Source organism: Chrysoperla carnea, chromosome 1, assembly GCF_905475395.1.
Source record: "Chrysoperla carnea chromosome 1, inChrCarn1.1, whole genome shotgun sequence".
Classification (NCBI taxonomy): Eukaryota; Metazoa; Arthropoda; class Insecta; order Neuroptera; family Chrysopidae; genus Chrysoperla; species Chrysoperla carnea.
In genome coordinates, this window is record NC_058337.1 from 127,260,563 (window position 1) to 127,276,074 (window position 15,512).

General features: G+C 29.1%; 1 protein-coding gene across 1 annotated transcript in view; it reads left to right on the forward strand.

Annotated features, from left to right (window-relative positions):
• Positions 1-15,512, forward strand: part of LOC123294589 (acetylcholine receptor subunit alpha-like) — a 204,323-nt gene that overhangs the window by 19,965 nt on the left and 168,846 nt on the right. The window contains exon 2 of the mRNA XM_044875670.1: positions 9,743-9,852. Within this exon, the coding sequence (XP_044731605.1) occupies positions 9,743-9,852 (110 nt within the window). The remainder of the gene's footprint in view (positions 1-9,742; positions 9,853-15,512) is intronic.

A 15,512-nucleotide genomic window follows, 5' to 3' on the forward strand; every position in this document is an offset into this window, starting at 1 on the left:
ATCGTTCGTCAGATTCTTTTGAAAATGTTGCTTTCTATAAGACATCAAGTATTTATTATACCATGTATATGAAATATACCAAGGTATAATAATTAACCGACTTCAAACGAAAACGGAGTAGGTTATCAATTCGACTGTTTTTTTTTTATGTTTGTTACCTCAGAACATTCATTTTGGTCTAGTTCTGACAACGACATCCATGGAAAAACCATAAAATTCTTAAATTTTGCAGCAAGTATGCACGACAACAGGGCCAATAACTCAATATCAGGCCAACGGATTTCGATGATTCTTTTTTTAGTAACAAATTAGTTAGTCTACTTCAGATTCACTAAAAATCACAAAATAAAATAAAAAAACTTTTAACAAAAAGAACTCTATTTTTGGAGTCGGTATCTGCCATGCTAATGTAGCAAACTGTTCTGCTAGAGTTGTTTCCTTGGCTGACACCCACTCCAAAAATAACAAGAATTTTAACTACATTATATTATCGTTATTTTTTTACTTTTTAGTGCGTATTAATTTATTTTGGAAAAGTTTTTCTTTTGAAGTCGGTTTTCTTTTCGTTAACAGTTTTTCATAGAATATAAGGTTTTAATTGTATATATAGGTACATTTTATTAACCTATATAGGTAATTTAAAAAGGTACTTTTATCATTAAAATCATTTTTCAAAGTTTTTTTTTAGTTTAGTCCCAAGTTTGTAATGCTTAAAAATATTGATGCTATGAACAAAATTTTGGTATATGTGTTCATAACTAGTCCATTTCCGGTCGTCTGTCCGTCTTTCGTCACGATTAATCAAAAACGAAAAGAGATATCAAAGTGAAATAGCTTGCTGAAGACGTAAAAAGTGAGGTCGAGTTCGTAAAGGAGCAACATAGGTCAATTGGGTCTTGGGTTCGTAGGACCCATCTTGTAAACCGTTAGAGATAGAACAAGTTTAAATGTAAAAAATGTTCCTTAAAAAAAAAAAAAAAAAAAAATTGTTTGAAACATTTTTTCGTAAACATCACTGTTTACCCGTGAGAGCGCACATTATGCGCAAATTGTATAGTATGTATGTTATGGCTATAGCAGTTATATATGTGTGACATGTATATTTGTATAATATAACAGAGTAATCAACACATGGTATTTCAACAATTAGCTCAGTCAATTATTTGTTTTCACTTATTAAAGATAATTTTAATTGTAATATAATGTAAAATTAAAGCGTGGGGTGCTTTTAACATTTATATTAAAAATAAAATTTAATAATTACATTTTATTTCTTTTATTTAATTTGACGGCTGCACTTTTAACAACTGAGGTTATATGTACTGCCGGTTATATACAAATTTACATATTACATAAAGTGATAAATAATTAATTGTATTGGATTTATATCTGATTAATTAATGTTGTCAATCATTCAAGTATTGGTTCAGTTTGGAAAGTGTTGTGTTTTGGAAAGTTTTATGTTTTTTTGGTAAACTATGGTTGTGTCGTGATTGTTGTAGCTTAGGATCTTTGCGAGATGAGGAGGTGTTCCACTGTGATATGTGTTTTACACATTTCGCACATTGGTTGTGTGATTTTTTTAAATATATGTGAATGGGTTTGTTAGTCCATGGTGTGGCCGATACGTAGGCGGGAATTAAAATTATTATCCTCCTTTTTTGTGTAATAAAGCGTGTTTTTTAAACTATAATTTATTGCCTTATTTATTAGACTCGCTAAAAAAAATATATTAACGTGTATGGGTTTCGATCCGACAACCTTCTGCCTACCGGCCGGATACTCTAGACACTAAGCTATCCGTTCGTTGATCTGGGTCAATATTTCAATAAATTAGTAGTAAAGTAATAAATATTAAATTATTCCTGATTATCTTGGTGAATATACTTGGATGAAAATGAATTATTGAGTTTTCACCGAACCTTGATAAGACCCAATTGACCTATGATGCTCATTTACGAACTTGACCTCACTTTTTACGTCCTGAGTACGCTGTAAAAATTTCAGCTCGATATCTTTTTTCGTTTTTGAGTTATCGTATCCACAGACGGACGGACAACCGGAAATGGACTAATTAGGTGATTTTATGAACACCTATGACAAAATTTTTTCCCTAGCATCATTATTTTTAAGCGTTACAAACTTGGGACTAAACTTAATATACTATGTATATTTCATATATACATGGTATAACAACTTGTTTCAAAGACAAATAAGGTAAACTGACAATTTAGGACCTTTTAAGAAGCAAATCAGACGAGATAAAAAGAAATGGCTATGATTTTAGATTCAGCGTCCTAATAAACATATAATTTACCAAAAATATTCCATGAAGATGAAACGAAAATTTTTTTGCAGGTCTATGTAATAAATAACTTTTACGATGGATGATATCTTTTTAACCCCCCAACTAAAAAGAATGGTTATAAGTTTGACCGCTATGTGTGTGTGTGTGTGTGTCTGTGGTCATGTGGTCATCGTATTGCCTAAACGGATGTATCGATTTTGATTTCCTTGGTTAGGTTTAAAAGATAATTTAATGGAGAGTGTTCTTAGCTACGTTGGAAGAGTCAGTGTTTGAGGTCAAATTTAGAGTTCCGTACTCGAAAAAAACTTTTCCTTTAAATTTAAGGAAAAATTATAGGCAGTTAAATGAAGAGTGTCCTGAGATATATTTCAAATGTGAGTTTAGGGTTCCGTATCCGAAAAATTTGTCGGAGAGTTTTTAAATTTTGTAAATTTCACTTGTATATGTTGAAATGAACGGACTCAATCAGTGAGGGTGACCCAAGGAACATTCCAATGCGATCCTTAGTAAATTATAGTCGAACTTTACAGAAATACTATTTCTATATTACTTAAAATGATTTTAAAACGCATACAACTGTAATTTTTGATCCTAGATACAACAGTTTTTTACATTCATAGAACGTACCTACTACCAACAATACATTGTCACAGTAATTCAACAATTAAAGTATAGCACTCATGGACGCCTACTTCTCTAACAATCAATTCTATTTGATGTTGTACGTATTATTATTATTATTACTATTATGTGTAGTATATATATATATATAATATACCCTCATTAAACATAAGTACCATGATGATTCTAGATGACATTCGAATTCACCAACTACCTAAATGAGAATTTGTTATATGGATAAATCTTAAGGTATTATTATTAAAAGTAAGGTAGACATATTGAAAGAAAGGAATTTAAAATGAAGCTATTAATTAGTAATTAAATACATAATAAAGACAGTTTTTTACAATAATTTTATTGTTAAGCAATTAAAAAAAAAATTCATTTTTAACCCCCGAACTAATTAGTGATAATTTTGAACCCCCGAACTAATGATTTAAAGTTTTTTGGTTGCATTTGAAAGGTAATTTAACGGAGAGTGTTCTTAGGTATGTTTCAAGTTCAAGTTTAGATTTTCGTACTCGCAAAAACTAAAAAATTGGCGAGGATTTTCAAAATCAATTCAGTTTGAAGAAGGCATGACATATAATTTTAACATATAAATAATTACTATGGAAAAGAATGGTCAGAAAAAACCTGGCTCAATACATTTCGAAAAGTGAAATGGTAAAATAATTAGGTAATTCAAAACAATAAATTAAAAGAACAAAGTCAATTCAACTATTTCAATTTCAATGAAAATATTTCCAAAAATTTGTCCCAAAAAATGATATAGATCTCTAAGTATCCTTTTTATTTCATCTTATGTCCTTGACCATTACTTTGACATTGATTTAAGAAGGAGCGTTATAAGTTTCAAGTGATTATCTGTGTGTTTGTGTGTTTCTCAGTGACATCGTAGCCCGTAAACGGTCGAACCGAACATTTTATAGCTAAATTTCCAAAAATCGGTTTACAAGGAATAAATCGCATTTGTCGGGGATTTTTTTTAATTTTGTAAATTTCACTTGTGAGATTTTAAAAAGAACTTCGAAACTAAGGGGTAAGTTTTAATTAAAGGTTAAAGATTAAGATTAAAATTTAATTTAAAGTTTTAAATCTAATATTTAAGTTGTTAACCATTGGCTTCGTTTAGTATACCCATTAAATGTGAAAATCTATTGAAAACCTTCGTTAAATCGTTATATCAAGCTACTAAAAACCAGAGTATATTGAATGCTTAAACATTTTCAATATTCAGAAACGGGTCAGCATTCCAACTCTTTAATTTCCCTCTGGTTGAAAATTAGTCACCTAAACATGAATTTCTGTTTACAGTTTTATGATTAATTTCTATGTCCCAATTTTCTTAAAATAAAAATTTTAAAAATTCATTTTTTGCTCTCTTTTTTTATACCTTTTACTTTGATATCCCAAGAGCTTAAAAGCAATCTATTCAAATAAACAAAAACAAATAACCTAAAATCAAATAATATAAGAAAAAAAAAGCATTTTTGAAAAAAAAACTCTGATGTTTACTTTATGTATCGTACAACACAAAATAAAAATGAAAGCCAATCGAAAATTGTTTACCAAACAAAAAAATATTCGATCATTTTTGTTGATCGAAATATTCAACTCGAAACGATACTAATAATAAGAAAAAAAAGAAAAAGATATTTAATCACAAAATAAATAAAAAATTAAGGATTTCTTTTTGTAATCGTTACGAGACAACTTTTTTGCCCACGTGATTGACGATATTTCCTTGTACATTTGTTACATCAATTTTATTTTACTATGCTACTTTACAGGTTGTAAAAAGCTTCTTCTATACGTTTACTAAATTTCATTTTCATATATAATGGCTACGTCGTTTTATAGTTTTTCATCGTTTTATAGTTTGCCTTTTGATTTTTCAAATTTTATGAGCGTTGAAATGCATTATTCAAAAATATAATAGAAAAAGGGCACAGTTTTGTTTGAAGATTGTGATTTAGAATGTGTCTGAAATTTTTTGTAATACTCTAGACATATAAAGTTGATTCGATATTTTAATTCTGCATATAAGGTATATAATAGTCAACCGTTGGGTAATCTTTAGTCACATGATGATAGATTTGCTCCCGCGTTCTGCATATGCGTCAAATATTTCGCGTATTAAATAGTGTCTAGCTTTGTAAATAATAACTTATGGAAAAATCGTTAATTCTCATTTTTTAACTCCCGACTAAAGGTAGTTAATTGGGGAAAATCGGTTTATTGGTCCACTTCGTGGCGGCGTATAGCTTCAGCAAATAAACCGATTTTTATATTTACTTTTTGTTTCATGGAAATTTTATTGAAAGTGTTCTTAGCTTTGCTTTACGTAAAAGTTTAGAGTTCCGAAACCAAAACAACTTAAAAAGAGGCGATGATCTTTCAACGGCTTTTTAATCAATGCTCCAGTATCAATTTGCAACGAAAGAAACAAAATTTGAGAACAAGAACAGTTAAATGTTCTTAATTAGGTACTCAAAAAATGATCAAATCAATATGAACTTTATTGCATCTTCCAAAGTATGATTTAAGCATTGAATATAACAATTTAAAATCAATACTAAAAGGCAAAATTTCGTGTATGATTGCTAACTGAAACATCAAAACATTCCTTTCAGTTTTCTCAGATTTTTACATATTTTTTCCAATTATTTCATATACGTTATCCTTACACTGTTTAGGTCATTTCTTCATGTCATTCTATTGCGTGTAAATACATAAACGAAGTACCGAATAAAAGAAACTTTAAAAATACATTATTAAAGCTTTTTTTTTCTATCCTGGTTTAATACATAATCACCACATAAGTATATAATACAATTTTACACAATATTTTTCTAACAATCAAATTGTGAAACATTAATCATTATCACTTATCATCTACCTTGTTTCAAACCCATATACATGTGTTATTTTTCTGGGAACTTCATGTATCCTAAAACCCCATACTTTTCATAAATCGTATTAAAATACAGCTATATAATAATTTACCACATGACAAAAAAATAAGGTATACAAGTGAAAACAAACCATTGACTGAGTTAATTGTTGAAATACCATGTATAGACAGTGTTGATGAAGCAATCGTTTGTTTTTTGACGTCACGTTAATAAAAAAAGATATCCACTATTAAATAGCTACACACACACTGATATTCCCATATTAATGCATACTATAAAATTTGCACCTAATAAGCGCCCTCGTGGGTAAACAGTGAAGTTTACAAAAAAATTTTTCAAACAAAAGTTGTTTATTTTTTATAAAGAACATTTTTTACATTTAAACTTTTGTTCTATCTCTAACGATTTACAAGATGGGTCCTACGGACCCAAGACCCAATTGACCCATATTGCTCATTTACGAACTTGACCTCAGTTTTTAGGTCCTGAGTACGCTTTAAAAATTTCATCTTGATATCTCTTTTCGTTTTTGAGTTATCGTGTCCACAGACGGACGGACGGACGGACGGGCGGACAACCGGAAATGGACTAATTAGGTGATTCTATGAACACCTATACCAAAATTTTTTTCGTAGCACGAATATTTTTAGGCGTTACAAACTTTGGACTAAACTTAATATACTATGTATATTTCATATATACATGGTATAAAAATGAAAATGAGAAAATACAATTTTTAATACAATATTTTAAGGTAATAAATTAATCGATAAAGGAAAATACTTGAACTGCGTAAGCTTAACTTTGATAGCACTAAATTTTGAAATAAGCTATATGTCACTGTGACGGCTCTTTTTTGTGAAACAAACCATAACTTAAATTTTTTCTAATCGTTATACATACGAATAGTAATAAATCTAGTCGCATTGATTCGACAAAATAATTATCGAAGTGATGGGGAATCTGGAAGATTCGAGAGGAAACAATTTACGCTCAATTTTGAAATAAGCTATCTATGTGATGGCGCTATTTTTTATCAACTTAATCAAGTTAACCTAACTTTGATGAAAACGCACTTTATTTAGTGTTAAATAAAATAAGAGAATTTGCGAGTGAACCACATGGATAATATTTCGAAAATTTCATTTTTAATTTCTCAGACGATTAATCTTACTTTGACCATCTGTAGTGATGGATATCCGTCAAATTGAAGTCTGCGCGAGAAATCAAAAACTTCCCGAGCTGCATCAAAAAGAATTGGCCACAGGAATTTTCAAAGAAAAAAAATTTTCCGTCAACTATAGTTAACCATCAGCCTAACCCCTCATGCGTACTCTCGCGGAATATATTCTCCAAAGTTAACCGAAGTCTTACTTCGCATGTATTTCATTGCTATGGCTTATAGCGAAGTGGCAACCGTTATCAATAATACAACGATGTTTTATATAAGCCGCAATAGTCACTGAACTGCACAAGTAATCACGAGAATGTGGATATGATCAAAGCCTGTCCTCGACTAGGTACTATTTACCCGGATGCAAAAAACCGCTTTTTAGCAAAGTTGAGTAAGACGAGGCGAGGACAAGCGGGACAACGTCTTCGTTTCACCGCCGTTTTTTCTCGTGTTGAGGAGGCTTATCACCGATGGGCTGATGGGCATCAAAATATGGCTGAATGTGTCCAGTAACTTTCTAATCAATCTATATAAAGACACATTTGTCTATAAAATGCTCTCTTACATTAGCTTCTATCCTTCTATGTATACGAAACTCATCTTTTTACATTGAAATAATATCCCAAAGGAATTGTTTCTGTCTATTCCAACTGAAGTTAATTTATCCCCACACATATCCACACACACAAAATCCATTGTACTAGTTAAATGAAGTACTTTACGACATTTCGTAACGTAAAACACTGCGTTTCTAACGTTCTAACATATACATATATTATACGGACTATGAAAAAAAGAAAGGAAAAAAAATTAAATTACAAAATATAATGTTATTTTTATAACAAGATGCAAAACTTGTTGAAAATTTAATGGTTTTCTTTTTGTTAAATTGAGTAATTATATAGAATTCGGCAATTATGACTTCAACGAACTACTTTAAAATATAAAGTACAAAAAATTAAATCCTTTTTTTACAATTTTTTTTTTTTTTTATTATACTATTTTTACTCAACGCCCAATTGGTAAACATTTCAAATTTTTTATTTGTTTTTATTTTATACAGGGTTATGACTCGATGGTCATAGCTTAAGAGTACATTCTCTGAACAATTGTAAAGTTTCTGTTCAAAACCCAATAGTTAATGAGTTGTGGGAACTATTAAATTAAAAAAATAAAGCAAAATCATTGTTAAGTAAGGAAGTTTAATGTTTTAATAATTAAAAATTTCCATGCAGAAGCTATAGCTAATCTAATTCTGCACATTTTTTTTCTTTTAGAAAATTGTTAGCATCAAAAGTGGTTGAGATATGCTACTTTTTATGATGATTAAATTCAATAGTGCCCATAACTCATAAACTATTGGGTTCTGGACAAAAGTCCAAAACGATTTAAAATTGTTAAGAGAGTACACTCTTAAGCTGTGACTATATAGTCACGGACCCCTGTGTTTGTTTTTAGACCCAGAGAAATCTAGTGGAAAATTCATTAAAAATTGATAATTGTTAAGTCGAGTTGAATCTAATTTGTAACCAGTTTCATTAGGTTACATGTGATTGTTCGTAATAATAAATTTTATTCTGCAACAAACTCAAAAATTTGTTTATAAATTTAAAAGAAATATTCATAAGCCAAACTAGCTTTCAAGCTTGATCTCAAACCAGTAGTACCCGTGTGCACTCGGGCTCATGTCTATCAAGGATAAGTTGAGAACCATCTTCTGAGTTTCAAGTTCATGCATTGATTGATTTACAAGAAGAATAAATTCGTATAGTTCAAAGTAAGAGCATCATGCAAAGAGTAATGCAAATTGATTTCTTTTTTTAAAAACACACAAAATTATCTTTCTTACATTTAAATTAATCGGATATTAAACATACTTCATTTAATATGAAAAGCGATATCAGCCAAATTGCCGGCCTTCGTAAGCCGATGAATTTTCTATGATTTTTGACATGTTTCAGTTTATTTCGTTTATACCTTGGCGGATGTTTGATTTTAGGTGCACCAACGTTTCAGGTTTTGCTTATAAAGACGACTCTTTAGAAAACTTCACAAAAAAATCCAATGGCGTATTCTTGAAAGAAATCATGCTACAATGTCTTACTCTATCTCCAATGCGAACTTTTGCACAATGTTGTCAATTGTTTGCTCACTAGAACGATTAAATTAGGCATAATCATCCCGTAAAATTCTATGCATAGTTCTTACAGAATGGTTTTTTTCTATAGAACAAGTGAACAATTTGAGCTTGAGCGATTGGTAAAAAATTTAAGTAGATTATTTTCAAACCAACATTTGAGGTTTGAAAGCGAAAGTATTCAACAACATTCTAATTTATTGACTTGTAAACATAGAAAACTGAAATTGGACTACCTGTTTTTATTATGAAAATGACACTAGTAACTCAAAAATTGTCCCTTAAAAATCCCATCAAATGAAGACAAAATTCGAAAAAACTTTTCAAGCTAAGTACGAATGATTTGTACGGATGTCAGACTGTCGGAGAGAATATTCAAATATTATTATGGAACAGATGTGTGTGGGTTCTTTTCTATTTATTTATATTTTTGATGTGGTTTTAGTGTTTGCCCACAATATTTGATGTGGTCTAACATGTAATACCTATATATTGTAGTATATATAGTTTTATAAGTAACAGATGAATGGGTTAATTAATTGTTATAATAATAATGTTTGGTCTATTTGTTTTTTTGATTACAGTCATGGTATGATTATAAGTTAAAATGGGATCCAAAAGAGTATGGTGGTGTTGAAATGTTACATGTACCATCTGATCATATTTGGAGACCGGATATTGTATTATATAATAAGTGAGTATAAATTTTATTATTTTGTTATCAGATACATTTATTATCGACCTTTTAGGTATTTCTAACGATATGATACTAAAAGTAAATTTACACGAAATTATGCGAAATAGATAGTTTTCAAAAAGCGTCATAAAGTCGCAAAAAAATTGTAGAATCATAAACTGTCTCCGTAAAGGATATCCTTGCCATTTAGAAAACATTTTTGAACATTTTAATCTCGTGTTTTTGCTACAGAAAGCAAATCAAACTAGATATATGTAAATAAACAAATTAGAGATGCTTTGAGCCTAAATATCATGTAATTGACCGTTTTTAGTTTACGAAAAAGATTACTTTTTGACGAATAAATATTCTAATCTGTGAATCTCGCTCAACATTAACTTCTCTAATACAACTACTAATTAGAGAACTGTATTTTCTCTTTCGAATGTATCGCGTTCTCTGTCACTCCAATAGAATCACTATAACGATAATTTTCTTAAAAATATACCGAATATAAAGCCTAATCTATTAATTTACTGTACTTTTTGATATTCGATTTATATTCAACGACTTTGAAGCCACCCGCACTAATTTTCTGCGAGAAAAGGATTGGTTTTGGAGAAAAAGAAGGCTAGTTTGATAATTTTTTTTATATTTATTGTACAACATGGATCTTTCGAGATCGAAACCAGTATTAAAAGAACACAACAAATAACAATTTTGGTCGATAGAAAGGAATAATAATGATTGAGTTATTGCATTCAGAATTCTTCATAAGGCACGTCCTAAAAGTGAATGCAGTACGTTTGAAGTATGACTGATCGCATTTTTTTTTTTTTTTTCATTGAACTCTTTTTGGGTTATTCTGGATCTTTATCCTGAATTACCGAAAATTTTACCTGTTTTTAGTTATTTTGTTAAAAAAATCGCAAAAAAGAAGGAAAACTTCATAATAAAAGTTTCTGAATAATAAAAACCAAAATTGAGTATTGGCTAATTTTTACAAGCTGTCGACGGCTGTAGGTTAGTGTAGGTTAGAGTGGCGGCCCTGAGGTGGTACAAACTTAGACCATAGGGTCCGTTGTGTTACCGATAAAGGATTGGTCCATTCCCGGTCACTACTTCACGTACTATTTGGAGCTGTTTAAGATCAGGAGGAGTGTTTTGACGTCAAAGAACTTTAGATTGGACAGGTCGTCAAAGTGAGGTTGGCTCAAGTAAGTCCATCTCCTCTCCACTATGACACCTACTGCAATAACCGTGATATACTGTCAGAGTTACGCAGGATCAATTTTTATAGTATGAATTCATATTTCAACAAATATCTAGTCATTATTAGTATAAATCGAGAATCTTCTCTCTTACTGTCCAGCTCTTACCATGAACAGATCGGGTACATTTAAATCAGCTATATAAGACGACGTTTTTGACTTGAAATCCCTTGGTGTCAAAATGTCCAATCCGTTGACGTCATTGTGCCCAATTTTGTCAGGGTTTTATTAAATATTATATTCATCCTAGATTATTTATAATCATCAAATTTAAAGCAATATTACAAAAAATTAATAAAGGGGTGTATCATCATTTTAATGAATTCAATGCAATGAAATCAATTCTTAAATTAAAAAAAATAAAATAAAAAAATAAAAAGAATTAATACAATATTATTTTTAATAAATATAGGGTTGTTGTAAAACAACATTGTTGTTATTGTATATAAAAATGCTTTCAAAAATTAAATAATATATTACATAATAAATATGTAGGATGGTATATTTTTATATAACAACACAAAGATAACAATATTTTAACATCTTAATTATTTTTATATGATTTCATTTTAATTAAAAAAAAAAAAATGAATATTAAAATGAAACGAAAACAAAAATATTTTGGTAAGAGTAAATAAATCCTCCATATTCAGACTGACCGAACAGTCATTCAGAGTAACTTTTATGAAGTGATTCTAAGTAAAAGACTATTCGAGAGATAAGACGCACGACGAAAATCACCTGGGTTTGCACTTTTGTAAAGTAAGTCAAAGATCTGAAACTTTATAGATTTCTTTTTCGGAACTATAATATGAAATTTCATCCGAAGTACTCAAATTTTTTTAAAAAATGGAACAGTTATTCGGAGCACTTTATTCATGGCACATATTATACAGTGAGTCGCATTTGAGATGAAGATATTCTCATATTTTCGTTATTTATAAGAATATCATTCGAAATTTCATACAGGTTGATGGGTCACATTTTTTAAGATACTCGAAAATCATTTTTTAAGATACCGAATTCGAAACATTAAACTCATCATACAAATAAACAAATAGTGCCGATTCTAAATATTTATTATTGGTTAGAGATATCGAAAAAAATTATAAGAAAAAGATGCCTTGGATATTTTTTTACATTCATATACCGATTTGCATGATAAAATTCGCATTTTTAATTTTTTCATTATTTTAGTCCACACTCATAATTATTACAAATTTATTGAAATATTTGAATACAACATTATATTAAATTATCTATTTGTCCAGTTTTTACATTCCATACTTATAAACACTACTTATAAAACGAAAAATAAACTTTTGTAACTACTGTGCTATGGAATGTAAAAACTGAACAAATTGATAACTTAATAATGTAATGTATTCAAACTTTTGTTTTCTGGATTGTAAATCTATCGAACTCGAATCATTTGATTTTGATATAGGTAGAGTTTTTTTTTCAATATATAGACGTTGATATAAATAAATACAATGTATTATATTTTTCCTATCAATTAGTAAACATTTTTTTAATTAAACAAAAGTAAATCAGATCGATTGTATTCAATAACAATAAAACGTGCATCGTTAAAATGAATCAAATAATCAAGATTAAATAAAATCATTGAATTTACATGTTTGTTTTGTTAATAAAAGCTTTTGAAAGAAGTTAAGACTTAAGAAACAACAAAACTTGTGAAAGAAGTTTAAAAGGGGCATTTTAGTTTCTTCTTCAAAGCGTAGGATGGCCGATAACTGTCAAAGGAGTTAATTAAAGTAATTAATGTAGCACTCAATGCCTCATATTTTACATTTTACAATGAAAATTAGAAATAAAATTATTGACTTTAGTGCCATAAAGCGTGTGTTTTAGTTTTATAAACTTTTATTATTAACAAGCAGTTACGCATCCGCTTCGCTGGGCACTTTCAAATTTAAAAACAAATTTTAAAAGTTTCTTAAAAACTACCTTGCTATGGCGTTTTCTACGTCTGCTCTCCCTTGTCACCCCTTTTATTCACAATTTCATGGGTTTTAATTTTTTGGTGGAACCTTAATTTTTTAGAAAATAAAATTTAACCCATGTTTCCCATGGTTTTTTGCTGACAATTTTCAAACTTTCACCCCTCTTTCCCTCTCACTCAGTCAGGGTAAAAATACTCATTTTAGTCGACGCGAGATCTTCCTTATTCCTTTATCAAATTCTATAATTTACGGCTCAGACTCAAGACTATCGTGTTGGCTAATGGTAAAAATAGACTCACAATCTAAAATTCATTATGTAATTTGTATATCATATCTGTAAAAAAATTGCCTATAAATAAAAAGAAATTAAATTACTTATATATCATTTTTTTAGCCTGTTTTAAGCCACGGGTACTTTATGAAGATTACAAAATACGGCAAATTTTCAAAAACAAAAACAATGTTGCCGTGCTAACACTTGATTTCCTACTATATTCAATGATATACATTTTACTGGAAATGTGTTTTTTTTTTTTTTGTAGGTATAATAAATCGAACAACATTTAATGAACTCGGAATCAAAATATCGATACACACTTTACTTACTATACCTGTGTCTATATAGATAGATACGATGCTTTTAATGTTGATTATAAAGATCCTAACATTCAACTTTGTAACATCATGTTCACTTCCTTTTAATGGAGGAAAAAAAAGTCAGTTATATTATATATATTGAAAATATATATTCTATGCTCTTTTGTTTTCCATTAAATTATTTTCGAAAACACAAAAGCGAAGGATATATTGGAACTTGTTCTCTATAGTCTTTTGTTAATTAACTTTGTATACGTATTTTTTTCTGCCCTATGCATACAATGTGTCCTAAACATGGAAGGAAGTGCATTTACATTCAAAACAAAAACATTTTCTCACCAACAAATATAAATAAGTTCTTTGAGATTGTTTGCTGCCTTGCTACAACATTGTTTTAAAATTTTGAAATTTAATAAATTTAAAAAACCCCCGACAAATACGATTTATTTCTTGTAAACCAATTTTTGAATACTTAGCTACAAAATGTTTTCAATCAAGATGGCTCGACTGTTTTGAGAAACACACAGACGCACAGATAAACACTTTAAAGTTACATTCTTTCTTAAATCAATGTCCAAGTGATGGTCAAGGACATCAGATGAGATGAAAAGGACACTTAGAGAGCTATCATTTAATGGAACAAAATTTTTTAAATATTTTAATTGAAATTGAAATATTTGAGTTGACTTAGTTCTTTTGAATTATTGTTTTGAATTACCTAATTATTTTATTATTTCACTTTTCAAAATAAATTGAGCCAGGTTAATTTGACCGTTCATTTCTATAGTAATTATTTTTATGTTAAACTAAAAACTTTTCCAAACTGAATCGATTTTGAAGATCATCGCCTATTTTTTAGTTTTTTCAAGAACGGAACTCTAAGCTCGCAAGCTCGATCAAGTTAAATTATCTTTAAAATGAAACCAAAAAAATTTAAATCGAATTATCCGTTTAGGCGGTACGGTGACACAGACAAACACACAGGCGCACACACATAGCGGTCAAACTTATAACCCCTTTTTTTTTAATTCGGGGGTTAAAAAAGGAGACCACAATTTCTGAAGGAAAGAAATATATTTAAAAAAAACAATAGATTGGTTGAAAAAATTTTAAAGTTCATAATTTGAAAGTAGATAAAATTATATGAAAATATAAATATTTCAACCGTATTACTAGATACAATTAGAAAAATAAAATTTACATATAGCGTGAGCCAAATGCTGATAACGCGAGTGCTAGAGGGTTAAATAGTGTAATAGTTAATAAAACTATACTCGAAGACCGATGATAGTTCGATCATTCTGTATATTATCCACAATGGAAATAACGATAAGCTAAACATAGGATAAAATTTCTTTTTCATCACAACAACATCATCATCATCGTGGTACGTTGTTTATGTTATAGTCCATGTACTTCATAACAATATTCAGCGAGTTTAAAAAAAAACGCAAGCAAAAAGTATATTTTTAGTTTTATATGTAAAAGAAGATGGCGTATATGATATTTATGACTTCAATAATCTCGACAAGATTTTAATAAAATGATAAAATAATATGAAATTGAATTTTTTTGTATGAATAATGGAATATTATTATTTCTAAATATTTTTTATAAACTTCGTTCTTATTGTTGTACTCTTTTGTAAAACAAAAGGCACATTTTTGTTTTAATATTTAGATAGATCACACCCATATAGATTTATGACGAGATATGACTTTATTATACCCTGTATTAATGAAATATATCAAGGTAAACAAAGTATAGTTCCAAGTTTGTAACGCTGAAAAATATTGATACTACCAACAAAATTTTGATATAGGAGTTTATAAAATCCAATTCT